Raw genomic sequence first — 27,433 nt, forward strand, 5'->3', positions numbered from 1 at the left:
CCCCATCAGTGGGATCTTCCCTGAACCCCTTATCTAGACCAGCACATCCACACATAAATCTATCATACTATGTCCTTACCTTACTTTCTTTATAGCACTTTTTCCCTAACATTTATCGGTGTTGTCTGTTCCCTCCATTAGAATGTAGACTCCAGAAGGCAGGGATTTGGATTTGCTTTTTTTCACTGCTGTATCCCCAGCATGAAAACAATACCTGATTATAATAAGAACTCCAAAAGTATTCACTGAATGACTAAGTCAGCCCTCTAGGAGAGCAACAGTAGCATTGTATGGAGGGGCGCATAGTCAGAGTTCCACTCAAGGAACCCCTAATGACCCCAGAGGCATATCTGGGAACATGTAGGTCAGGTGTCTTAAACAGAGCAACAGAAGATGACCTATGACCTGGGGAGGCACGCCCTTGGGCTACACCTGATTTGACACATCGGTGGGGTTTTCACTAACTACTGTAGCTTTGTTAAGGAACACAGGACGGGGCAGCACCGGGGAAAGGACCTGCCCAGTGGAAAGAGAACGATCAAAAGTACCAAAGAGAAGGGAAGCCCGGGGGACTCAGTCGAGCAAGCGTCTGACTTCGGCTCAGGTCATGATCTCCGCTTCATGGGTTCGAGCCCCGCATCGGGCTCTGTGCTGACAGCTCAAAGCCTAGAGCCTGCTTCAGATTCTGCGTCTCTGTCTCTCTCTGCCCCTTCCCTGCTCGCACTCTGTCTCAAAAGTAAATAAACATTAAAAATTTTTTTAAAAAATACAAAAGAGAAGGGGCGCCTGGGTGGTTCAGTCGGTTGAGCATCTGACTCTTGATTCCAGCTCAGGTCACGATCTCGCAGTTCGTGGGTTCGAGCCCCGCGTCAGGCTCTGTGCTAACAGCTCAGAGCCTGAAGCCTGCTTCTATGCTGTGTCTCCCTCTCTCTCTGCCCCTCCCTCACCCCTGTTTGCACTCTCTGTCTCCCAAAAAATAAACATTAAAAAAATTAAAAATAAAAAAACAGAATCAGGGCAGTTTTTTCAATGATGACCACAGCATTATTTCCCATTCTGAAAACAGTCTAAATGTATCAATTAAAAACAGAAATTGTCAAATTTCTGCAAGATTGCAAAAAGAAGCAAGAATCAAACACCTGCTGCCTATAAGAAAGACAGGTTATATAAGGTTGTATAACATCCTTCTCCCAAGAATTGATATAAGAAGACATAAATCATCAGTAAGGTTATAAATAAAAGACTCAAACAATACTGTCAACCAGCTTGACCAACTGGTCAGTTTATAACTCCACTCAACAACAGCAACATACACAATCTTTTCAAGTGCACATGAACATTTTCCAAGCTAGATCATGTTCTGAATCATAAATCAAAACTTGATACATTTCAAACAATTCAAACAATGCAAAGTACATTCTCAGACCACAATGGAATGAAGTTAAAAACCAGTAACAGAGGGGCGCCTGGGTGGTTCAGTCGGTTGGGTGTCCGACTTCGGCTCAGGTCATGATCTCGTGATTCATGGGTTTGAGCCCTGCATTGGGCTCTGTGCTGACAGCTTGGAGCTTGGAGCCTGCTTCCAATTCTGTGTCTCCCTCTCTCTCTGCCCCTCCCCCACTCACACTCTGTTTCTCTCTCCTTCAAAGATAAACATTAAAAACAATTTAAATTAAAAAAATTTTAAGAAACTGAAAAGCAGAGAACAGACTGAAAAGAAAACAAAAACAAAAAAACCCTAGAACAGAGCATCCAAGGGTATACACACAATAGGAATACCAGAAGAAAGAGAAAAAGGAACAAAACTATTTGAGAGAATAATGACCGAGGATTAACGCCAGATGCTAAACCACAGACCCAGGAGGCTCACAGAACACCAAGCACAATAAATGCCCCCAAAACTACAAACGTGGGAGCTGAACCTCCTAGAAGCACCATGGCATGCCGCCTCACCCTAGCCCCCATGCATCAGTGTTTCCTCAGCAAACTCCCGAGGGAAGCCGCCCAGCAGGACCCCCTGTGGACATTCAACCAGGAACTTTTCAAAATCCAGCTGGGAGGGGATGTGCCCCCACCTACACGTTTTCAATCGAGAAAATCCAGGAGCACATGGGGAAACATGAAAAACCTCAAGTGTCTGGACTTCTGAGAGGAAACACCCGGTCAGCACAGAAAATCTTGTCACAAAAGATAGGCTAGGGAAATCATCAGTCATGAGACGTTTTCACTCAAATTACCCCTTTCAACTTGCTTTCCTTATTATATCAGTGTCTCTTCTCATCCCCTCACTCAGACCTGTTTTTCTAGAGCCTTCCTACAGTTTATGTATTGAGACTCTTGAAAAGCGCAGGGAGACCGCCCCTACAGGGTCAGCAAAGGCTGGGGTCCGTCCATCATTCGAGATGCAGGGGTGTTTCGAGACCACCTGGAATGAGGTGAGAACACAGAGGGAAGACCCAGGACAGAGCCCACAATCGGTGAATGCGGCACTCCCGCAACCACAGAGAGCTCAGAACCAGCCCTCAAACACACACGCGTGCTCACGGCTTTGCTCTACTACTAAGGAGTCAGGAGGTCCTGTCCTGGAACAGAAGCGTGTCCCGCGGAAGCCGAAGTGGCATCTCTAAAGGGACAGGCAAGTCTGTAACGGACATATTGAGCATATTGTGGGTACAGGGACAGGAAGACAAACACTGCAAGAGGGGTGGGGTGTGAGAGAACAAAACCAGACTTTAAACCCTGGAGGCTGGACACCGGAGAGAAGACACGTGGGAAGCTCCTTTCAAGGACAGGGTGTTTCATTCAGAGAGACTGGTCGGGAAGGGCTTATTCCAAGCTTGCAAGTCCCACCACCTCTATGCTGACAGCACCTGGTGCACTGAGGCAATTCTGCCACTGACAGGCTGGCATCTGGGCTCTACAGGCTGAAGGACACGGCCTGGACAGGACTGTCTTTGCTTCAGACAGCAACCACAATTCAGGGTCCCCAGGCCACCGACACCTCTGGCTGGCTGGCAAATCCAGAAGGTAATGCTAACCTTGAAAATTAAAAGTCATTTACCAGCAAAAAAATAGATTTACTCAGGAATAACAGAGAATTGCAATTCGGGACATGCAAGTCACAAAACGAACTACAGGCATGGCCTGAGAACAAAAGAGAATATTCTTTTAGAGAGGAAAGTGGGGGAGTTGGAAGGAGCTGTTACAAGCAAAAGGTCCATTGGTGTGAACTGGGAGTTCCAAGTGTAGGGCCCTTTCATTGGCTGACTCGGGACGGTCTCATTGGCTGGGCTGTTGCCAGGGATGGAGAAAAATCTCCCTTCCTCCTGCTGGGTAGCATAGGCTTCTTCCTGTGGGCAACGCAGGGTCCGCTCTTCCCATCGGGTCTGCAAAAGGCTGCAAGGAGTTGTACAGCCCGAGGGCTCCCCGTTCGGGCCTCCTAACTCCATTTTAAACACAGTTTCCTTTATTCCGTTTTGCACTCCCGGGGCATCTTAGTTTGGGCTGCTATAACAAAAACACCAGAAACCGGGTGGCTTAAATCAACACATATTTATGTCTCAACAGTTCTGAAGGCTGGAAGATCCAGCCAAGAGCCAGTGCTGATAGGTTCAATTTCTGGGGAGGAACCACTTCCTGGTTCACAGACAGCCGTCTTCTTGCTGTGTGCCCACATGGCAGAAGGGGCAAGGGTGCAATATGGGGTGGTCTCTTTTATACAGGTACTGATCCCATTCATGGGAGGTCCGCTTTCATGACCTAACCTCTCCACCCCATACCATCACACTGGAGGTTACGGCTCAACATGTGAGTTTTGAGGCAACATGAACATCTAGTCCATAGCACATGACCTCCCTCGGGTTCAATAATTCACAAGAACTCACAGAGCTCAGAAAAGTGCTTTACTTTTCAGTGTGTATAGACACCGTATGCACGGTCTACACAGACTTGCAAGCAAGAAAGACTAGCAGACACCGCTTTTTACATTCACAGCTTCTAAGGCATGTCGACCAGCCTTGGCCCTAGTATTTCTCATGGGTTTCAAAAGATCTGTGTCTACAGCCCCAATGATGTCCTGAAGAATCAACTCTTTAAAAAAATTAGCTCGTGAAATAATAGCACAAATACTCCTACTAATTAACTAAAATCAATAGTGGGGAGAGGCGGAATAAAGGAGATAACATACCAGTATTAGTTATAGATCGCAGATCCATTTCTGAGTAATTAAAACAGGGGAACCGGCCAGTCTTGAATAATACAAAAACTTGGCCCTGCTCTGATCATGCCAGAGTGACTGAGTCAGTCCCTGATACCAGGAGTCCGGGATAGTATTTTTATGTCTGTTTCTGGGTTTTCTGACTCTTCCCCAGGGTACCAGGGGGCCATCTAGGAGGAATCTCCTCCATGATGGGATGGCCAGAGTCGTGAGTGGAGTCATCCGGTACCTCATCTGACTTATTTTGCAAACGAGAAGTCAGATGAATACAATGTTGCCCCAAATCTGAGGACTCTAGGCTGGGCAGCAGCCCTGCAAGGCGAGAGGAGTGTGAGGTCTCCCCACTGCAAACAGAATGGCTCGAGACAGCGAGGATGCACACACCTCGATCCACATCTCCAGAGCACCTGGCAGAGTCCACCTTGGGCTACCTCCTCGCCTCTTAGAAACAGAGAGAACAGTGCTTCCCCATCGTGACCTGTACGGTCGCCAGGGAAGAGCTCCCTCCGTTGCCCCTCGGGTCTGCAGGGAGAGCCACAGCAGGACCCCGAGGATTAACCTTCAGCATTCTCCTCTTCTAAGCCTAGCTGTTTCCCAAGTAGGAACTGGCTTCAGACAAGGCTTTTGTTTCAGAAGATCGACGAAGATCTTTTTGACCTCTGCCAAAAGCAGAGAAGAATCACCGAAGAACTCTCCTTCCCAGAATCAAAGGAAGGAAACTTAAAAACTGCATCTCAGCCATTGCAGGGATGTCTCCCCAAAAAAGATGATCTCTCTCCCAAGGAAGTGAAGGTCCTTACCAGGAAGGGACGCAGATCAACACACCTGTCAAGGGTTCGCAGAGCTCTGGGCCTGGTTCGAGAGCCCCGGGACTCCAGCACAAGGCCAGAGACACGTTAAACTCTCAAACATTCACAGAAAAGGTCCGGGGTCCCCACGTCCCCAGTGCTTGACCTCTTTTTTATACTACAAAGAGCCTGACCTGAGCTCCCCTCTTAGGAAATCCCAGGATTCGTTTCACCAAAATGAGGTTAAATTTCTCCCACTTTTGGACTGGGACTTTACATCCTGACAACATCAGGATAGAAGGAGCTTGGGAAATTCTGGCAATCCATTCCCTCCTGCCCCTTAGCAGACTGGGGTTATTTTCACTGCACAGAAAACACTGCAGGAAAAGATACCCCTTGTGCTTCAGTCCCGTAGCTTGTTCTCTCACTGGCCCCGAAAGTCTCTGGGCCCCCTAGCCTGGTCAGTCCCCACATCTGGAATTAGCTCAAATGAGGACAAGAGAAAGGGTTAATGCAGTGCCAGTGACAGGCGTGCGACTCGCAAGAGGGTCACACCGGGCCTGCATCCTGTGGCCAGGGATGAATAGGAATGTTGCCGTTTCCCACGGGACCTGCTAGAAGACTCCCTTGGCCACAGGTGGTCACCCCAGCAAGAGAACTGGCATGGTCCCGGAGGTAGCCCCACATGGCTCGTCTGTATGATCGTGGACCAGGGATATCAAGCTCAGCAGTCCAGTTGACTGTACTGGCCACAGTGGTGTCTACACCAGCCAGTCAAGTACCTCACAGCCCTTCGGATGAGAGGCTCTCACTGAGCACAGTTGTAAGAAGCCACGACGCTAGTAAGAGCAAAACCACCACAATGTCAACCCAGGTCAGGGTCACCCTTGCCCAGTGGTGTTCCTGGCTCCAAAGCCTAAGCTATGGGAAGAAGGCCTCCCGCAAGGCTCTCGTGGGTGCAGCCAAAGAGTGTCCACCAAGAGTGGGAGTGGGAAGGGTTCCCAACATGGGACCTGGGTCACCTTGACCTTGAATCACAAATTCAACACATTCAGATCATGGTTTGAAACCTTAGTCTGAAAAGTTTCCTGCTGGATTAAATATTTTAAAACCGTTGACGGGGTATGAGGTACGAGGAAAGGAAGGGAAGCAGGGCCATTCTCCAGTGGAGGGAGAGAACCCATTTCTTTTAGAAACTCTGATCTGGGTAGAGACCTGCAATGGGCAGTTTCCCTTAAGGACAGAAAATAACCAGGAGTCTGAGCATACACCCGAATCCCACATACAGGGGGTGAATAATACTGAAATTCAATGACATGGGATTTTTTTTTTTAAATCAATATATTAAGCTGAATAGCCCTATCGAGAGTAATCAAAACATTAAGATCCGAAGGCTGCCCCAGATGGCCAGGACCTTACACCAACCCCCCCGAGAAAGGGCCCACAGTGGCTACAGATTCCCTCCAAGAGGAAAGGGCGCTAATGACTTTACCTCCCAAAACCCCATCCAGCTGCCAGCAGCTGGGGACCTACGGGAACAAGAGAGAGGAGGTCACCCTGCCCTGATGGGCACCAGGAGGCAGAAGTGCTTCCTGGTCCACAGCGCGATCACCTCCCCCTCCCCCCACCTTCCCCTCCCCCCTCCCATACTCTCAACCCTGAAGAGTCGCAGGAAGCTCTGGGACAGTTCCACCTGCAGGCCTTCCACCACTGTCTTGGGCACCCAGAGGTCAGTGTCCGTGGCCGGCCTACTTGCAGGAGCAGATGGAGAGCGTGGCACCCGCAGAGAACACCCAGAAGGCCGGGTACACAGCTTCGGTGAAGTCCACCTTGAACTTATACATCAGGTGGACGTTGTCGGTGACGGCAAAGAAGATGACGAAGCCATGGTCACAGTTGAGAAGCACGCCAACCCGCGTGGCCTTGGTGGAGGGCAGCGTCTTCTCCACATTGTTGTGCCAGGCAGAGACCTTGGTATTGAACCACTCCACGCACCAGGAGGCGCTGTTGCGGCCCAGCCGGCTGTCGGGGCCCTGCCGCGGCATGCTGCCGTAGCAGATGCCCACCCCGCAGAAGTTGTTCTTCTGCAGCTCCACCTCCCAGTAGTGGATCCCCTTCCTGTAGTAGTGCAGGCCCAGCACCTGAGAGCAGTATGTGAACCTCTTGGGGTGTGGCTGGTAGCTCAGGGGCAAGTCGGCCACGGAAGCTACAGTGTAGTTCTCCAACAGAGCCACCTTGTTGTGGGCGGTGTTGTAGTCCAGGCTGAACTTAGTGGCATCTAAGAAAGCATGACCCAAGGAACCGATTACAAGGAGCCCAAAGCGTTCTCATTTTTAAACCTTGCCCCAACTGGTCGTATTTGCTCATTTCTGTTATCCACCTGTCCATCTATCCTTCCGTCTACCCATCCACACATCCATCTACCCACATAGCCGAATATCCATCCACTCATCATCCGTACACATATCCATCTATCCACCCATTTTGTCCAGCCAGCCAGCCATTTGTCCATCTGGCTAGCCATCAATCCAGCCATCCGTCCATCTATCAGCCACCCATCTATCTACTCATCCACCCAAAGCCATTTACTGAGCACCCGATTCTGCGCAAGACGCACGATTCTGAGCAGACTTGGCACCTGACTTCATGGAGTTCACGCCACAGCAAGCGAGGCGAGCCCCTCCGCACAACACTGTGAGAACACGCGCCGCTAAGTGGTGGGCACGCCGCTACAGGGGCAAACAGCTTACGTGAAGGGTGGGGAGAGCACGAGGGAACATTGCCCACGTAGGCTGGAATCTGAGCTGAGCAACAGGAAGATGAGAATTAAACAGAAGCAAGCGGAGCGGGGCAGAGGGCACAGCGAGAGCAGAGCTTGGGGTCACAAGGATAGTGGGCACGGGCTGGGACCGACAAAGGCTGGGCAACTGGGAGAGAGAGGCCCTGGCAGGAGAAGGGGGACATATTGGGGCCACACAGCGGAGAGTTAAGGGGTCTAGATTTTATTTGGTGGGCAGCAGGGAGCTGAACAATGTTTGTGAGCACGGAAATTACCGGACTATATTCCCGACACTTCCAACCAGTTCCAGGGGAGCTGAAGACTGAGCTCAGCCCTGTGTGGTCCCCACCCTCCACCTCCTTCCTAGGACACACCCATCTCTACCCCTTCCCTCCCAGGAGACCCTGGACCCTGGGAGAAAGGTTCCAGGCAGCACTGCACAGGGACAATCCCTAGCCTGGGAACCTGGGAACCGGGAAACCAAGAGCCCTGGGGTTTCACCACCTCCTGCCACTCCCTTGCTAGGTGGCTTAGGGCAGGATGCTTTTCAGAGCCCTGAGTCTCCCCGTGGGCAAAATGAATGGGCTGGGGAACATGTTCTCTAAGGTCCTGAGCTGCTAGAACTCACTTTCCCTGCCCCCGGAGCATGGGGATCCAGAAACACTTGGCTCAGCACACCACCAGCAGCTCAGCAGCAGTTAGCTCTGGCCCAGAGCCAGGCCTGGGTCTAGCATGGGGGAGGGGAAGGCAGGAAGCTCCAGGGAGGCTGGTCCTGAGAAACCCAGGTACCCACCCATCCCCCCAGGCCTGCTACAGCTCTGGAGAAAGGGGGGCCAGGGCCGCAATTTGCAAGACAGATCATGGCCACTGCAGGGAAGTGGGTACACATGGAAGGTGCTGCTGTGTGAGGCTGCGGGTACAAAAGGGAAACCGAGGGAGCGATGGTGGGAGGAGCCTAGACCTGGCCGTGAGGCAAAAACTCCAATCACTTCCACTTGGACAAGGGAGGGCAAGCTTGCAAAGGAGCTTAAGGAGTGACCAGTGACCAGAGGGGCAGGTGGAGCCCAGGGGAGCCCAGGGACTCAGCAGCCTTAGGGAGAGAGTGTTCCTGGAAGGAGGGATACAGCTGAGAGGTCCAGCCAACTGAAGGCTGAAAGGTGTCCTTGACATTTAGCTGCACGGGGGCTGCCACTACCCTCAGCCAGAGCTGAGCGTGGGGACAGAGGCCAGACTGCCCTGAGAGAATGAGACTCTTGGTTCTGGCCCCCCACAACCCTCCCCCCCGGCCCGGAAACTTTCAGAAACACAGAGACATGCAGGGAGATTGTGTCAAGCTCCCCGGGGCATCTGACACGCAGCCACAGCTGAGGACCAGCACCGGGGGACGACATTGCAGCTTCATTTTTCCATCTTCCCTCAAAAAGATCACCAAGGAAATGAGTTTCACAACAGCTTTCCAGGCTGGTCCCCTGCCGTCTGATCTTGCAGCACTGGCCTGGGGCCCAGGAATTTGTATTTTTAACCAGTATTCAGGTGAAAGGGAGGTGGACACAGCGCAGGAGCCAAGAAAAGCTGGCTGCACTGGCCACTGTTTTTGTTTTCATTTGTTTGTTTTGCTTTGCTTTTGTGATGAGGGAGATTTAAACACGCTGCGGAGGGGCAGGCCCCAGGAGAGGAGGTGAGGACGAAGATGTGAGTGCCAGAGCAAGAGCATGAGTCCAGACAGCAGGAGCCTGGCTGGCCTTGGGGAGGGCCCAGGGAGGGCAGGAGGGAGCAGGTGTAGATGCAAGAGAAATGGCAATAACAAGAGCATGAGGGGCCCCTCTTCTCTGTGAAGCGGGGTGGGAAGGGCATGCAGAAGACTGAGGCTGTGACAAGTGGGAAGGCTCTAGAATGGCAGAGGAGCCGGCGGGAAACCTAGAGCGGGACTGAGGCACAGCCGTGGGCAGCAGGTGCCAGCCCAGAGAAAGGGACGAGCCGGGCTCACGAGGGCTGGGGGTTCAAGGCACCTCTGCAAGGTCTGTGCTGGCTAGGAAGGGAGGTGAAGAAGGGCAGGTGCTGACGGAGGACGGGCGAGTTGCTAACCGGGGTAGGGGGAGCCAAGCGGGACCTCCCAACAGTGGCGAGGGCAAAGGTCTGTGCAGAGAGCTAAACAGGAGAGCCCGAGGGCCAGCGGGACCGCTCGTCAGGGCCAATGCTACTCACACTCTAGGAGCTCGGGCCTGGACTTGGCTAAGAAGGTGTCCAGCACCTTGGTCGTGAGGGACACCGGGTTCGGCTGCACAGCGGAGGCTTTGGCTACAGCTGGATGAGGACACAGAGAGCCGTTTTCAGAACCAACTCAGGGTGGACACCCCACTGCCCCCTGCCCGCAATAATTCAGTCTCCAGGCCTGCTTGCTTTAAACCCAGTAACTGTTCTGGGGCTCCAAAGGTGGGCATATGGACGGGTGAGGCAGAGGCAGAGGAGGGGAAACATGAATTGAACACCTGACACAGAGTGACCAGATGGCCAGTCCTCCCTGAGGAAACTGATTTTCAAGAGCTACTTCCACAAACACACACCTGGACAGCCGGGAGGATACAGGTACGTCCAGACAGGGCTACACTCATTATTTGTCTCACTCACATACACTTGCCCTCACCTCCAACCTCAGGCCCGCCTGCCACTAGAGGACAGAATCCCAGAACTCGGGCCCCATCGCAGAACCTAATGAGAGAGGCGGCAGCCTTCCCTGCATTTAATTCCACACCTGGGCAACCTCAAGAAACAGAAAGATGTACAAATGCATAACTTACGAGGTTTCTTGTGTTTCTTTTCTTCTTCTGAAAAAGAAAATTTTTTAGAATTAAGCTACGTTCAAGCACTGCACAGTGACACTTTCAAAATACCGTAATAACAATCATTTGCTTGAATGTGACCCATGCAGATAAAGCTAGGATGTTTTAGCTGGAAACAAGCAAATGAATCTATGGGGACAGAAACCTGCCACAGTGGTTTGGGGGATTGACACTGATCATAAGGAGCATGAAGGAATTTTCTGGGGTAATGGAAGTTTTTTAACTTGATTTGAGTAATGGTAACACACATATGCATTTGTCAAAATTAATCTAACTGCACATGTAAGATCTGTACATTTTACTGTAGGTAAATTACATCTCTATAACAGGGAAAATGCAAGAGAAAACATACCAAAAAATAAAGGGAACCAGCAAAGAAATGGCTTGCCGAGTATCACAATAGTCTTTATTTTTTTTAATGTTTATTTATTTTTGAGAGAGAGACAGACAGAGACAGAGAGAATGCATGTGCATGAGTAGGGGAGGAGCAGAGAGAGGAGACAGAGAATCCAAAGCAGGTTCCACGGTATCAGCATAGAGTCTGATGCGGGGCTCAAACCCACGAACTGTGAGATCATAACCTGAGCTGAAATCAAGAGTCACACTGAGCCACCCGGGCTCCCCTATCACAACAGTCGTTAAAAACTATCTTGGAGTGTGCACCTGTGAAGACTAAGTTTAGCTAAAGCAATGACTCTCAGAGTGTGGTCCCCAGAAGCAGCAGCATCACCGGAGAATCTGTAGGAAATGCAAACTCTTAGATCTCATCCAAACACCCGCTGAATCTGAAAGCCTGGGGGTGGGGCCCAGCAATCTGTGTTTTACAAGCCCCTTGGTGACTGCGATGCATACTCAAGTCTACTTGAGCTAGAAGATTTCAGGTTCCCTCCACCACTTTCCTCACCACTGGAATGACAAGGGGTGTTTTGGATCTTATCCCTGCCCTCCCGCAGGGTGCTTTACGCTCCAGATAAGCCCCCCTCTCTCCTATTATCCTCTCCCTCCCCCCACACCAGCCCCCACTCAGCCCCACATGACCCCATAGCTCTCCTTCCTCCCACTTCTGAGTCCTTTTTCCAGGTGTTGTCTTCACTCTGCCCCCATCTCCTCCTCACCTGCCCACTCCCACTGGACCAGCATCTTGGGAGGACCCCACGCTGTGCCACGGACCTAGGGCACGGCACAGGCCCCCTCCCCAGTCATCACAGCGGTTCAGAGTGTCATCTACACTGTGACCGATCCACTCCTTCCCTGCCAACTTCCCCATCTCAGTCCCCAGCCGGCACCACAGCTCACTCCTGCTAAGAGCGATGCTTGTGATCTGGGGCAGGGGCGAGGAAGCTTCTGGGGGAGCGTGACCTGAGAAGGACATAGGTGCACAGCATTTGTCCCCCTATCTTTCCCTTCCCCAGTCACACCAGGTGCCCTTCTACATTTTCTTGGTGAGCTGAGGGCTCCCTGCTCCCTCCACACCAGGCACCCTGGCCCCTGGCTCCACTCCATTTGGAAATGCCAAAGACAAACTAAACTCTAAAAGCAAACAACACAGACCAAGAGCTCCCTCATCCCCCAGGGGCAGCACTCCTCCGTTCACGCTCACTTTTCAGGGAAGCAGTAACAGCCACAGTTCAGTAGCATATTTATGGCCTTTAAAAGAGCTTCACAGGGCCCCTGGGCGGTTCAGTCCGTTGAGTGACCAACTCTTGATTTCAGCTCAGGTCATGATCCCAGGGTCAAGGGATGGTGCCCCGCATCAGGCTCTGGGCTGTGCATAGAGCCTGCTTGAGATTCTCATTCTCTCTCTCTCTCTCTCTCCCCCTCTGTCCCTCTCCCTGACTCACTCACTCTCTCTAAAATAAAAATAAAATAAGAGCTTCACAACCAACGTCTCAAGTGACCCTGAGGTTCACTAATAAGAATCCCGTGAGGTCAGTATCATTATGGTCCAAGTTGGACAGATGAGGAAACTGAGGACCTTTCTTCTCCCCAGCCCCCACCTCAACAGCATGTGCCTTCTCAATGTGTGGCTGATATGGCCCCAAAGGGGGCAAAAATTCATTCTTGGTGGAAGAGGGTGAAAGAAGTCTTACTCTTTATACGTATAAAAGCATAATATATAGGGGCACCTGGGTGGCTCAGTCAGTTAAATGACTCTTGATTTTGGCTCAGGTCATGATCTTGTGGTTTGTGAGATTGAGCCCCTCATCAGGCTCTGTGTGGACAGCAAAGAGCTTGCTTGGGATTCTTTCTCTTCCCCTCTGCCTGTTTCTCCACTCACTCCCTTTCAAAATAAATACACATATTTTTTTAAAAAAGCATAATATATAGGGGCACCTGGGTGGCTCAGTCGGTTAAGCATCTGACTTCAGCTCAGGTCATAATCACATGGTTGGTGGGTTCGAGCCCCGTGTCAGGCTCTGTGCTGACAGCTTGGAGCTTGGAGCCTGCTTCACATTCTGTGTCTCCCTCTCTCTCTCTCTCTGCCCCTCTCCTTCTCACGCTCTCTCTCTCAAAAATAAATAAAACATTAAAAAAACTTTTTTAAAGCATAACATATAAACAGGCATACTGCGGGGCACCTGGGTGGCCCAGTCGGTTAAGCATCCAACTTCAGCTCAGGTCATGATCTCATGGTTGGTGGGTTCGAGCCCCGTGTCTGGCTCTGTGCTAACAGCTTGGAGCCTGGAGCCTGCTTTGGATTCTGTGTCTCCCTCTCTCTCTCTGCCCTCCCTAGCTCATGCTCTGTCTCTGTTTCTCAAAAATGAATAAATACTAAAAACAAAAAAAAGTTAAACAGGCATACCACATATGTGTGGTATTAAAATTTCACCAATGTGGGCCATTAGGAAAAAAATGTCTTCAATGGCTGGGAGCAGGGCGGGTAAGAGAAGGGCAATAATGACAAAAGGTTAGGAAGTGCTATGATGGTACAAGCACATGACAACTCAAGACAGAACAGCGCTGAACTACTGGCGAGGGTTGGCCTCTGCTCCTCCAGGACCATGGCCAGGCCCCTCCAGGGGGCTCTGCCCGAGAGCCAAAACTTGGGTATCGCTAAGTATTTCTCAAGACGAGCCACCATTGGTAACCTTGCAGGCCCAGGCAGCCCACACAGCCAGTGCCGATGGGCCAGTCCTGCTAAGCACCCCAGGGGAGCTCCTGCGACAGCCCCTCCAACTTCCACTCGCTGTGGCCGTAGCCATGCCGGTCTCCAGATACACTCGGGCCCCCGGCAACCTGGGACGGGCTGAGCCCACCCAGAAGGAGCGGCAACACCTGTGAGTGTGTCGGCCAGAGCTCCGGCCAGCCACGGCCAGGCCACAGCCACAGGGACAGCAGCAGGGTTACTTACTCAGGACCTTCTTCACAAAGTGTGCGGGTTTGTGCGTGGACGCTGGGCCATGCTCTCCAGGGTTCCCTGGGCCAAAGAAGAAGGGATTAGTTTATGCAGCTCTTCCAAAGCAACCCCAGGAACCAGCTTTGCCACGGGCCGGCAGAGAGAGTGTTTTACAAAGGCAACTCCCACGGACTTTTCCCATCCAGTCATTTACAGGAGCTAGAAACAAGGGGACAGAAAGACGAGTTTGGTGTGTCCCTCTTTTCTCTGGCTTAAAACATAGCCGGGATCAAGTCTTTTCTCTGCCAGCGCCCAGCTTCGTGACCTCTGAACCCTCTCTACGCTTCCATTTCTCCCGGTGTAGCCGGGGATGAGCACCTTGCTTGTGGTGGGGTGGCCAAGATGCCTGTTGTGCAGTGCTGGTTCCTCTCCGTCCAGTTTTTCCACCACCCCTCGTCCCCCAGACCAGCGATCACTGCTGCAGCAGGAAAACAAATATGCGCGTCCAATGCATCAACAGCTTTACCCGCTACGGAGTGCACCACACCTGTCCCAGAGGCTCCTCTGCAAGGACACGTGGGTCGACAAGCTGGAATTCAAACTCCCCCCACCCTGGGTTACACAGTAAAATCTACTATGTGCCAGACTCTGTGCTAAGCACTGGGGAGAGAATGCTGGATGAAAAACAGACCCAGCCCCTGCCCTCACAGAAATGGCAATCTAGTGGGGGAAGAATAAAATGACAGATGTGCAAAGGTTCCCAAGGGATGACAAGGATCCTGGGACCTAGTCTGAGCAGTGAGAGTGGCGATAGGGAGGTCTGCTGAGAAACATATTGTTTCAACTGCTCTCTGAAGGGTGACAGGAGTTAACTGGTGAAGATGGTGGAGTCTGAGTCTTATAAGCAGTGAGAAGAGCACATACAAAGGCCCTGTGGCAGGAAGCTTAGCATATGCAAGCAACTGAATGCAGTGAGATGTATGGGAGGAGGGGACACTTCAGGGCTGGAGAAATAGACAGGACCTAACCAGGCAGGGGCTTCTAGGGCCAGGGTCAAGAGCGTGGTCTGAAACCTACAAGCAAGGGATATTTTCTAAACGGGGTGAGAGGGAGAAATCAGATCTGCATCTTAAAAAGCTCTCTCTGGCTGTAGCAGGAGTGGATGCAGGACTATTTAGAAAGCTGCCACAGGTGACAGCTGGCAGGGAAACCACTGGACTGAGTCAGGAGATATTTAAGAAGTAAAACCTGGTGATGGACTGGATATGGCAGCATGAGGAAAAAAAGGGAGTGCCGGGGGGAATTCCAGGTTTCTCTGACCCTAAAACCAGCCATTCTTCCACCAAACACACTGATAACCCAGGGTCCATTCAAAAGCCATCTGAGGGCTGCCTGGGTGGCTCAGTTCGTTAAGCACCCAACTGTTGATTTCGGCTCAGGTCATGATCTCATGGTTTGTGAGGTCAAGCCCCACATCGGGCTCTGCGCTGACAGTGCAGAACCTGCTTGGGATTCTCTCTCCCTCTGTTCCTCCCCTGCTTGTGCTCTCTCCCTCAAAATAAATAAACTTAAAAAGAAAAGAAAAGAAAAGAAAGAGCCACCTGAGCCAGCCTCAAGATCACATGCAAAAAGAGCCTGTCCAAAAGTCCCATCATTGACATCAAGGCCCCCAGAAATGTTTCAGGAAGGATGGCTACAATGTCAGGATGTTTCCCCACTACCTCCCAGATGGAGGGCGGATGTTTCAGGATCCCAAAACTGAAGCCCCAGTGCTCTGGGTCAAGACCCTCTCCCCGATTCCAAAATGCTGATTCCATTTCAGGGGTCCCAGAAGGGGAGCATGGGGGCTGCTAATAGTTACCTAAGCCGGTGGGTCCCTCGGGCTTCTTGTCCTGGGGCAGCCTGATATACCGCTTCAGCTCATTTTTGAGGTCTGAGGTGCCCTGGCAGACACCCTTTATCAGCTCCTGATTCAGCTCCATCTTGGGGACGAAGACCGGCTTTGTCGAGATTCCCTGAAGTTTGATCGCTTTCTGAAACAAGCCAGGGTATTAGTTCAGGCAGCTGCAGGGAAGCCAGGGTCTGAGCTCAGCCCTCATGAACTCCAGGAGGAGATTCCCCGTGTCCACGGGCACTCAGTCCAATCAGCCTTCTCAAATTACAGGCCAGAGGTTGCTGGGGGCTAATGTGCCACTTTTGGTCACAGCGCTGTGGATCAGGGCCCTCAGAGGCCACTCACCTACCAAGGGGGAAACTGAAGTCAAGAAATAACCAACGTGGGGTCCCTGGGTGGCTCAGTCAGTTAAGCATCTAACTCTTGCTGGTTTCAAGTCATGATCTCACAGTTCATGAGTTCAAGCCCGCGTCAAGCTCTCTGCTGTCAGCACAGAGCCTGCTTCAGATCCTCTGTCCCCTTCTCTCTCTGCCCCCCACTCCCGCTTGCACGCTCTCTCTCAAAATACATAAACTGGAAATAAATAAATAACGTGGAAGGAAAGGAGGAAAAGAAAGAGAGACAGAGAGAGAGAGGAAGAAAGGAATGGGGGGAGACAGAAAGAGAAAAAGTGTCCTGCTAGGAACACTGCCAATTGGTGGCAGGGACAAAGCTGGGACATAAATCTCCTGACCCCCGTGGATAATGCTCTTCCACTCCTCCAGCTGTGGCTGGAAAAGTACAGGAGACTCAGGACCATCTCCAACCCTCAAAAGACCAGCTCCAAACACCCATTCTAAAACTGGACAGGGCTGCCTCAGCGGGCAGAGGGTTCGGCCAGGGCACATCCAGGGAAAAGGGAGGATCTTACAAAAGTCCCCAGACTTGAGCTAAAATCGGGTCACACAACATCAAGAGGTCCCCAGACAGGGACTTGAATCCTTCTCCGAGAGCTCTAGGCAGCTACTCCAATACACAAGAAGGACCACAGAGATGAAACTCGATGGCACTGAGCCTAGGCCTGGAAAGAAGTCTGTGCGGGGGGAAGAGAAGACTCCCAGCCACTCCTCTACTCTCCCCAGGACCTGAACAAGGAACCTGGGCCTCTGAGGTGTCGTCACCCCATCGATGGGGCTCACCGGGACACCCGCTGCACGCTGCAGGCCAGGGGAAGGGGGCAGTTAAGAAGGGAAGGGCTGGCCCGAAGGAGCAGATAGCAGACACATCGACAAGCACATCTAAAACAACGCCACCGAGTGCTACAGCAGAGGCAGACCGACCCACTTGATCACCAGGAAGGGCAGAAGAGCAGGATCTGAGGAAGACGGGGGTGGGGGAGTCTGGAGCGGCCTTGGGAAAAGGACAGCCGCGGCATTCCCATCCAATGCCGGGTCTGTCTGGGTAATGGTGATGCTCTGCTGTGGTTGCAGCACGGGGCAGGAGAGGAGTGTGATGCCAAAGACAGGGGTGCTAAGGGACATGAGGTCAGATAGGGCGGGGGGGGTCTGTGCTTTAGAAAGACACTTCCAGGGTCCATGGGGAGGGGGGAGGGGGAAAGGGGCGTAGGCAACATTCTAACATGGCCCCCAAAATGCCCACCTGATCCAGGGGTACACACCTTATATAATCCCCTCCCTCTGAGTATAGGCAGGACAGTGACTATGGTAGGACGTCACTCCTGTTATCAGGTTACCTTAGATGGAAAAACTGAAGGAATATTGTGGATGTAATGAAGATCCCAAATCTGTTGGTTTTGAGTTCATCAGAAAGGTGAGTATCCCGGGTGGGCCTGACTTAACCAGGTAAGAGCCACTAAAAGGGACCGGGCTTGTAAGAAAGAATGAAATCTTGCCATTTGCAATAACATGAATGGAGCTAGAGAGCATTATGCTAACTGAAATTAAGTCCGAGAAAGACAAATACCATATGATTTCACTCATTTGTGGAAATTTAAGAAACAAAACAAACAAGCAAAGAGAAAAGAGAGAGAGAGAGACAAAGCCAGGAAACAGACTCTTAACTGTAGAGAACTGACGGTTACCAAGAAGTGAGTGGTGAAATAGGTGAAGGGGATTAAGAGCACACACATCATGGGGCACCTGGATGGCTCAGCCAGTTGAGCGTCTGACTCTTGATTTCCACTCAGGTCATGATCCCAAAGTCATGGGATCAAGCCCCATGACTGAGTGTGGAAGCCTGCTTAGAATTCTCTCTCTCTCTCTGCCCCTCTCCCCTGTCTGCACTCTCTCCAAAATAAAAAAAGAAGAAGAATGGGGCACCTGGGTGGCTCAGTCGGTTAAGCGTCCGACTTTGGCTCAGGTCATGATCTCGCAGTTTGTGAGTTCAAGCCCCGCGTCAGGCTCTGTGCTGATGGCTCAGAGCCTGGAGCCTGTTTCAGATTCTGTGTCTCCCTCTCTCTCTCTGACCCTCCCCCGTTCATGCTCTCTGTCTCAAAAGTAAATAAACGTTTAAAAAAAAAAAAAAAAAAAAAAAAAAAAGAAGAAGAAGAAATAACTAATTTTGGAAAAAAGCACACTCATCACGATGAACACTGAGTAACGTATAGAATTGCTGAATCACTTAAGGAAAAAAAAAGAATTGTTAAATAACTATATTGTACACCTAAAACTAATGTAAAACTGTATGTGTTACACTGGAATATTAAAAAAAAAACACAAAAACAAAGAGGGGCGCCTAGGTGGCTCAGTCAGTTAAGCATCCGGCTCTTAATTTCAGCTCAGGTCATGATTTCAGTTCGTAAGATCGAGCCCCGCGTCAGTCTCTGCACTGACAACACAGAGCTTGGGACTCTCTTTGTCCCTCCCCCACTCGTGCTCTCTCTCTTCTCAAAATAAATAAATAAACTTAAAAAAAAAGAAGAAGAATATTCTTTCTAAAAAAGGAAAAAAAGAAAAGATTAATAATCTAAGCAGGAAAAAAAGGGAACAGACTTTCCTGGAGGGAGAAATTCTCTGCTGGCTTTGAAGAGGTAACTGCCAAGTGGAGAGAGGGCCACGTACGTGGCAAGGAAAGGCAGCAGCCTGTGGGAACGGAGAGCAGACCTCAGCCACCGGCCGGCAAGAAAGCAGGGACCTCACGCCTGCACCACAGGAACTGAATTTGCCAGCAAGCTTGGAGATGCCCCAAGCTCAGCAGCCCAGCCGAGCTCAGCCGGTCCCAGCTCCTAAGCCATGGAGAGTGGGATAACACACATATGCTCTCCCCAGCCACTGAGTTTGTGGTAAGTTGTCACACGGCATAGAAAGTAGATACAGCGTGTGTCTGGGGGATGCTTCAAATGACCTCTTACAGCCCCACCTCGAGGGCCCCACTGCACCTATAATCAACATCGTAACGGCAGGCAGAAAGAGCGTTCATCAAGACCTACCTCCAGAAACTCGAACTCGTCCTCCTTGGTCAGGGCAAGTTCAATCTCCTCCTTCAGAGTCTGGATCTCACTCTTGTTCTTGAAGAGGATCTGGTAAATGTTGTCGAACTTGGTATTGACCCTCTTCTGCTCCTCCTTTATCTTTCGTGTGCAGATGGCCTCTGCGGCATCAATGAGTATCTTGATTTCCACATACTCTTGTCTGAGCTGCTCCGTCTTCCTGCGGGCAGTCTCCTAGCGGGGTAAGACACAGGGGCGTCCATCAGACAAAAAAGCTAAGCCTGTGTACAGAGCAGTGGTGAAGTGTGGAGCACGGGAGACTCTTCCCTGTACTTTGTGGGAGTACAGACGGGCACAACCGCTTTGGGTGGGAATTTGGCAACATCTAGTAAATCTGAAGGTGCTCAGACCAAATCAAGGAATGTACTCAGATGCCCACCCCAGAGACAGACTCAAGAACGCTCACAAGCAGCATTGTTTGAATTGGCAAAACCCCGGAAAGAACCGAATGTCTAACAATAAGAGACTCGAGGGGTGCCTGGGTGGCTCAGTCGGTTGAGCGTCCGACTCTTGATTTCGGCTCAGGTCACGATCTCACAGTTCGTGGGATTGAGCCCCACATCGGGCTCTGCAGTAAGTGTGCAGCCTGCTTAAGATTCTCTCTCTCTCTCTCTCTCTAAAATAAATTTGAAAGTTAAAAAAATTAAAAATAAGTAAGAGACTTGATACAAATCTACAAATTATTCACAGGATAGAATATTGGATAGTAACGAAAACTAATGAGCTGGGGCAATGCATGGACAAATGAGGGAAAAACCACCTGTAGAAGAAGACGTCCAGCATGATGCTCTTCATATAAAGCTTAGAAACAGACAGAATGGCTTCCTTTCAGTAAGAGAACACCCCTGGAGTTTCTGAGGGCACGTGGCTGCCCTGCCAGACTACATTTCCGAGGATTCCCTGCAGCTAGAGTTGGCCATGTGACTAAGCTACTCCCAGTGCAGTGTGAGCAAAAGTGGTATGTGTGACACTCTTCTTCCCTGTCCCTTTTACTCCCGGCTAGAACAGAGGTCTGATGGTGACCCAGCTTCAACCAAAGAAATGAGGAAAACCCCCCATAGTAGTAAAGTAATAAGAAAAGACTCTGGGGGTGCCTGGCTGACTGGGTCAGAAGAGCATGCAACTCTTGACCTCAAGGTCATGAGTTCAAGGCCCTCGCTGGGTACAGAGATTACTTAAAAACTTTCCATATATATATGTATGTATGTATGTATGTGTATGTGTACATATATGTGTATGTGTATATATACATATGCATTCTTCTATACACGTGTATTCTTCTATATACACGTATTCTATATATATTACATATATATAAAATAAATATATTCTACGTATATAAAACATAAATATATATAAATATATAAAATACATACATTCTATATATATGTATTCTTTTTATATATAATATTAAAAACTTACAAGATTTGTGAAAACTAGACCAAAAAAATCTCTAATTCTACCACTCCAATACTGGTACTACTATTCTCTTCCTATCCTTCCTTCCAGTCTTTTCTCCCATACTTCCCGTAATGGGTTGAATGGTGGCCCCCAAGAGATCTGTCCAGAACCTGCGAAGCTGACGTTACTCAGCAAAAGTCTCTGCAGGTGTAATTAAGGTAGGAATCTTGAGATGACATTATCCTGGATTATCCAGGTGGGCCCTAAATCCAATGACAAGTGTCCTTATTAGAGACAGAAGAAAAGACACAGAGGGAGGAGGAGGCCATGAGAAGACAAGAGGTGGGGGCTGAAGTAACACAGCCACAAGCCTAGGAACACCTGAGCCACCAGAAGCTGGAAGAGGCAAAGAAGGATTCTTCTCTAGAATGAGGAAGTGTGGCCCTGTCTTTGATTTCAGGATTCTGACCTCCAGAACTTTATGAGAATACATTTCTCCTTGTGAGCGGAGGTTGTGGTAATTTGTTATGACAGCCCTAGAACTGATACATTTTATTTTCATAAAAAGATGTAACTCTAGTGAGTATACACTTTTGCTTCCTGTTTTTTTTCCCATTTAAACCATGACCACTTGGGGCCTCCAACTCCTGATTTCCATTCAGGTCATGATCTCGCGGTTGTGGGATCGAGGTCCGAAGCACAGAGCCTGCCTGGGACTCTCTCTCTCTTTCCCTCTCTCTCTGCCCTTCCCCAGCTCGTGCTTGTGCGTGCTCTCTCTCAAAATAAATAAACATTCAAAAAAAAAAAAAAAAGAAAGAAAGAAAGAAAGAACACATAATCACTTTTTATATTAATACTTTTTTCTTCATGATTTTTTTTAATGTTTATTCATTTTTTACTGACAGAGAGAGACAGAGTGCAAACAGGGTAGGGGTTGAGAAAGGGAGAGAGAAAGAATCCAAAGCAGGCTCCAGGCTCTGAGCTGTCAGCACAGAGCCCAAAGTGGGGCTCCAACTCCCGAACTGCAAGATCACGACCTGAGGCGAAGCTGGACGCTTAACTGACTGAACCACCTAGGTGCTCCTTCATGACTTTTTTTTTAAGTCAGCTCTACGCCAGCACGGGGCTCGAACTCACAATCCCGAGATCGAGAGTCCCATGCTCTACTGACTGAGTCAGTCAGGCGCGTCTATATTACTACTTTTTAACCCTAATTTTTAGTGATTGACCCCGTCCTCCTCACACCAAGGTCAGGGCTTGTAGACAGTGTTCAGTCTCGGTCTATGAAGGATCTCCCCTGGGGACATGGCTTTCTGGATGTCCTGCATGGGTGATGTCTAATTCCGACGCCATGTGTGACACCATGTGTGTAGCCCTGTGGAGATCAGAGCTGAGCCTGTCCTGCCTGGAGGCTGAGGGAGGGTCTGGGGCCGGGGCTGGCAGTGGACAGCCCTGTCACTCACCCGTATGTCCTGCTGCCTGGCTCTCACATCCTCCAGCGCCCTCGATGCGCCATTGATCTGATCGCATATGATGGTCAGTTTATGCTTCAGCTTGGTCTGCGGAGAAAACAAGCAGGTGAGAAATCACCTCAGCCCAGCCCCCACCAGCCAACACCAGAAGGTCCCACAGGCGTTTCTACTGGCCCAGGTCTTGCCTGCCTGTAGCTGTTTGAAGCATTCTCTTATTTATTGCCTCCCTTCCAACTTTTAGAGGGACAGTGCAAGAAAGAAGTTAGGAGCACAGGACTTAGACCGACCCATTCCCAGCTGTCCAAGAGTCTCTCACCTAGGTCCTTGGCCTTGAAATAGATACAAATGTTCCCACCCCGCAGGGCTAGTAGGAGGATTAACTGAAACAATGTAAGGATTTAGCATAGTGCCTGGATCCTAGTACAGCCAAACTAAAGTCAGCTTGCGTTACTAAGAGCTGCTTCGTTGGCACACCCATTTTACAGACAATGAAACTGAGGCAAGAAGCCCAGCAAGGGGGCCAAGTTCACACCATAGCCAGAACAGCTGGGGCTGGGACAGTTGCTTCAGTCATTCTAGCCAGCCCTCCCACTGCAAACAACCAGAAAAGCAGACAAATTACTGGGAAGAAAAATCTGCTTAATGACAAGGGAGAGCTAACTAAGCAGGGAAGGATGACACAGCCAAGATCTGGGAGAAGGAAAACCCAGAGAGAAAAGCCTGGTTTCTGCAGTTGTTCTCCCAGAGTCATCTGCCAATTCCAGAACACAGCTGGAAGAGCCATGGTCAACCTCAGGGAAGCAGGAACAAGAGTCAGAGTCCAAGGCTCATTTGGTATGCCCCACAGGCAGGGACCTCCGCGGGCTAACACCCTAAGAATGAGGATCAACAAGCAGGAGGCCAGTCCCCCACCAGGTCAACCCCCGAAACTGAATTAAGGTGACTCAGAATTACAAAGTCCTTAACCACCTCCAGGAACCAAGGTCAATTATGCATGAAGGAAAATAGTATCATCTTAGGTCTCTTAGTATTTCTATCAATTTTCAGAATCGATATTGGAGTGTCCTGCCTCCCTGCTCAGGTGAAACGTTATGGTGTAGAAATGGCAAGGAAAATCACCACCACCGTAAGAGTAGCTAGTGTTTCTTATATATTCACTGCAAGCCAGGCATTGTTCTAGTGCTTTTCAGGTATTAACTTAAAGCTAAAAACAACACTGTAAAGTGAGAGCGACCCACCCTTTATAAATAAGGACACTGAGGGGCGCCTGGGTGGCTCAGTCGGTTAAGCGACTGCCTTTGGCTCAGGTCATGATCTCGCGGTTTGTGAGTTCAAGCCTCGCGTCAGGGTCTGGAGCCTGCTTTGGATTCTGTGTCTCCCTCTCTCTCTGCCCCTCCCCCTCCCTCTCTCTCCCTCTCTCTCTCCCTCTCTCTCTCAAGAATAAACATTTCAAAAAAAACCACATAAATAAGGACACTGAAGCAGAGTCATGAAGTGGCTCGCCCTAGGTCACATCTCTGTTAACTGGTGTTCCAAGATCCTGGTGTTACAATCAAAGCACTGAGTACGTTAGAAAAGTCTAGACAAAAAACATTTACTTCCCCTAACGAGCTAGCTCAACATCCTCCAGCCCTCCCACACCACTAGAGATATTCAGTTCCGAACCTGACCTTGAATCTGGATTTGAACAACACAGTGACAAGTCACATAAGGCGCTAGAAGCGGAGACCAAGACCACACTAACTTGACCCCGAAAGCCCAAGTTACTGATGGTGTTTCCAATTCAACCTCTGTGACAGTGCCCTCTGACCTGGCCTCTCACAGTAGCCAAGATAAACTGTGGGCCAAAGGCAGGAGGCCAGGCCATGGCAGATCCGGCCTCACAGGGGTCAGAACGGCAAGAGAACTCAGAACACCTGGGGGGCTGCCAACAGCCCAACACTGTTCCACCTCCAACAGCCACTCTTAGTGCACCCCAGACCTCTGTGTTCGGGAAAACTTTATCCGTCAGTAATCAAACACATATGACAGGCCCCTGATGGCAGAGAGGGGCCTCCTTGGCTCCAGACACAGGAAAGTGGCCCAAGGACTTTGAGAGGTGCAACATTCCCCTCATCAAGGGTAGAGAACTTTTTGAAGTTCTGAGGACCTGTTCACAGATCAGGGACTTGGGTCCGCCATGAGGACGTGGGAGGCAGCAGAGTCCCGGGTCTGCCCCACACCAGTGGCCAGGACGAACCAGCCTCCCACAGCTGGGGCACTGCCCAGCTGGGGCTGGCTCTGTCCCAGCAGCGAGCGGTGGCAGGGCTAGACGTGGAGGCTGATGGAAGAAGCAGCAAGGCAAGGCCGGTTACAAGGATTACAAAGCCAAGCGAGTATGGCACACAGGCACACTGGGTGCAGACTCCAGCTCCGGGCCCCAGAGGCCGAGAGAGATAGCTGCAGCTCCCGGCCAGGCTGAGAGGAACCCTCCTGCCCCTACTTGCCTTCTGCCTCCCTGGATAAGAACTTCTAGAAGAGCCTTTTGGCAGAAGCCGGCTGCCCAAGTGCTCAGGGACAGGCCCGGGCACCCCAGGGCCACGAAGATCTTGGTCGCCTGACACCACCCCCAGCAAGCTCTCTTCCCAGAAACTACACCGGCAGGGCTTAGGCAGCGCTCACCCAGCTAGGAAGAAGAGGCAGAATTGAAGCTCAGGTCTCAACACCCAGCCCAGGTCGGAGCCTGGGTCAACCAGTCACCTACCTGACACCAGGACCTGCCCACAAAGCACTTCCCACACAGCTCATCTCCCCAGGGCCTCCTGACCACCCTTGCAGGTTGAGAAGAAATGCTCTTAACCCCATTTTACAGATGAGGAAGCGGGGCTGGGAGAACTGCAGCGACTTGCCCTGAACCACAGCTGATATGGAGCAGAGCAGGGCTCCTGGCTCGAAAGGCGAGGCAGGTTCTTTAGTGTGGCAGCTGGAGACCCAGGCGGCGAGGCCCGACATAGCTGTGCCTCAGAGGTCAACCCCTGGCCCTCCAAGACTCAGGGAAGAAGTCCTAAGGGACCCAGCTCAGACAGAGAAGCAGACCAGGCCCAGGAAGGGCCATGGCTTCATAGGAGCAGGGCCCGGAGCCTGGTCCCGGCGCCACCGCAAACCTCCGCTGGGTCTCTTATCTCCTTCGACAACAGGACAGTCCTTGACTGTGAAAATGAAAGGCAATCAGGCCATGCCTCGGAGCTCAGGCTGATATAAAAAAAGGTGGTTCAATTACACCTTTCAGCCTCTGCCTTGAGTCCACAAGGAGAAGTTATGATTTCCCCCAAACCATTAAAATCAACACAGATCTGGAAGGCCCCCTACGAAACCACCTGGTCCCGCCTCCTTGCTTTACTGAAGACTCAGGCCCCAGGAACCAAAGGCTGTGCTCAAAGTTGCACAGCCAAGGTGGAGGTCACTATGGTGCAAGAGTTTGGCTGTCCCTCTGGGTAGTATCCAGAGATATTTGGGACTCTGCCCACCATCCTGCTCAAAACGATCCTCCCTGGTCACTCTCTGGCTCACCAAAAGTTTTTGCACACATGACCTCAAGCCTGCAAGAACGTCACATCCTCCATGCACCCAGTGGTCATGGAGAGAAACGGCAAACCATAGAGTCAAACCCGTTGGGGTCCCAACAGCTCAGGCTAAATTAACTTCTCTGGACCTCCATTTCCTCAACTGTAAAATGGAACTAATTATATTCAATTCCAGCTGCCGGGATTTAAATGCGGAAACAGAGGTAACCTCCAGGGCTCATATTTGACGTTGGAAACCCTCTGCTAAACACCATCAGACAAATACTAGGCTTAAGGCAAGCAACCACCCGTCTTCAGCATTCCCCTTTTTAAGACAGAGGGTGGGGGGAAGAAAGTGGACCAAGGATGACAGAGGAGGGTTGTGTGTTCTCCCCGCCCCTTTCTATTACGACGCTGGGGACGCCCTGCCCCGGTTCTCAGGCCCAGCAGGGCCCATCCCCCTACCCCAGGTGATCCGTGGTGGGCCACTATGCCCACAGTGGCTCCCTCCCCCAACACCCCTTACCTGCAGGTCTGCGCTGGCCTGGCTCAGGGTCTCAGGCGAGCAGGCCTTGTGCTCCACCAGGCAGATGTGACAGATGCACTCATCATGCTGGGGGCAGTAGAAGTCCCGCAGCCTGTTGTGCTGGGGACACTTGCGGCGCATCAGGTCCTTGACTGGCGGCTGCAGCTGGTGGTCCCGAAAGGCGGGGCTGTCGAGGTGCGGCTGCAGGTGTTCCTGGCAGAAGGAGGCCATGCACACCAGGCACGTCTTGACGGCGGGCGCCTTCAGGCAGTGGTCGCAGGCCACCTGGCAGGGCGGGCTGGGCTCGGCGGCGCGGGCGGGCGGCGTGCAGCCGTCGGGGGGACGAGGGCGCCGCCCGGGCCACCTCGGCCTGCAGGAACTGCTCCACCACCGCGCACAGCACCGTGTTCTTGTGCAGCTGCGGCCGCTCCTGATAGCCGGCGCGACACTGCGGGCACAGGTACGGCGGCTCCTGGACGGCCCACGTCTCGTCCAGGCACGAGCTGCAGAAGTTGTGGCCGCACGGGGTGGTGACCGGCACCTTGAAGTGCTCCAGGCAGATGGAGCACGACAGCTCCTCGGCCAGGGGGACCAGCTCCGCCATGGCGCTCCTGGGGACCGGACGAGACGCGCTGGCACTTCGGTCGCGAACGCCGCGCGGCCGCCCCACACAGCCTAGGAAACGAAAGTGAGCGGCGGGAGGGGCGGGCCCCGAGGGCCTTTCAGGAAGTCACGTGGGGGCAGGGGCGGGGCGGGCCGCGCTCCGGGGCGGGGGCGCCGGGGGTCGCGGCGCGCGGTCGCAGTCGACCGCGCGCGGAGCTCCAGAGGCTCCCTCGGGTGCGCGCGGGCGCCGGACTCGGGGTCTCAGGTTGCCCCCCACGGCCCGCCGAGGAGGAAACCTGCGCGTCAGGTGAGAACCCCGGCCCGGGTCGCGCTGTTGCCCCGGCGCGCCCGCCGCTAGTGCCTTTCTGAGGGGAACTCACCCAGCCCCGAGACGTCCGCTCCGCGCCGCCAACCGTGAAGCCGCGCCTCCCCGCCCGCTTTTAAACCCTTCCTCCCTCCCCCTCCCCCGCCCCGTCGGGCCCTGGCACAGGGACCCAGAGCCCCTGAAGGCCAGAGCCCATGGGCACACACTCAGACTTAAAGCTGGC

At 51.6% G+C, this 27,433-nt stretch overlaps 1 protein-coding gene across 1 annotated transcript; it reads right to left on the reverse strand.

Annotated features, from left to right (window-relative positions):
* Positions 1 to 1,252: 1,252 nt before the first annotated feature.
* On the reverse strand, positions 1,253 to 26,886 carry TRIM25 (tripartite motif containing 25). Its single transcript, XM_019415676.2, is given in 9 exon segments — positions 1,253 to 7,282; positions 9,989 to 10,087; positions 10,582 to 10,608; positions 13,976 to 14,041; positions 15,822 to 15,993; positions 19,282 to 19,515; positions 22,206 to 22,301; positions 26,283 to 26,618; positions 26,620 to 26,886. Coding segments are annotated over 9 exon segments (1,827 nt in total). The 3' UTR covers positions 1,253 to 6,752.
* Positions 26,887 to 27,433: the final 547 nt, after the last annotated feature.

This window comes from Panthera pardus, unplaced genomic scaffold (genome assembly GCF_024362965.1).
Source record: "Panthera pardus isolate Hobbes unplaced genomic scaffold, ASM2436296v1 HiC_scaffold_3, whole genome shotgun sequence".
Lineage (NCBI taxonomy): Eukaryota > Metazoa > Chordata > Mammalia > Carnivora > Felidae > Panthera > Panthera pardus.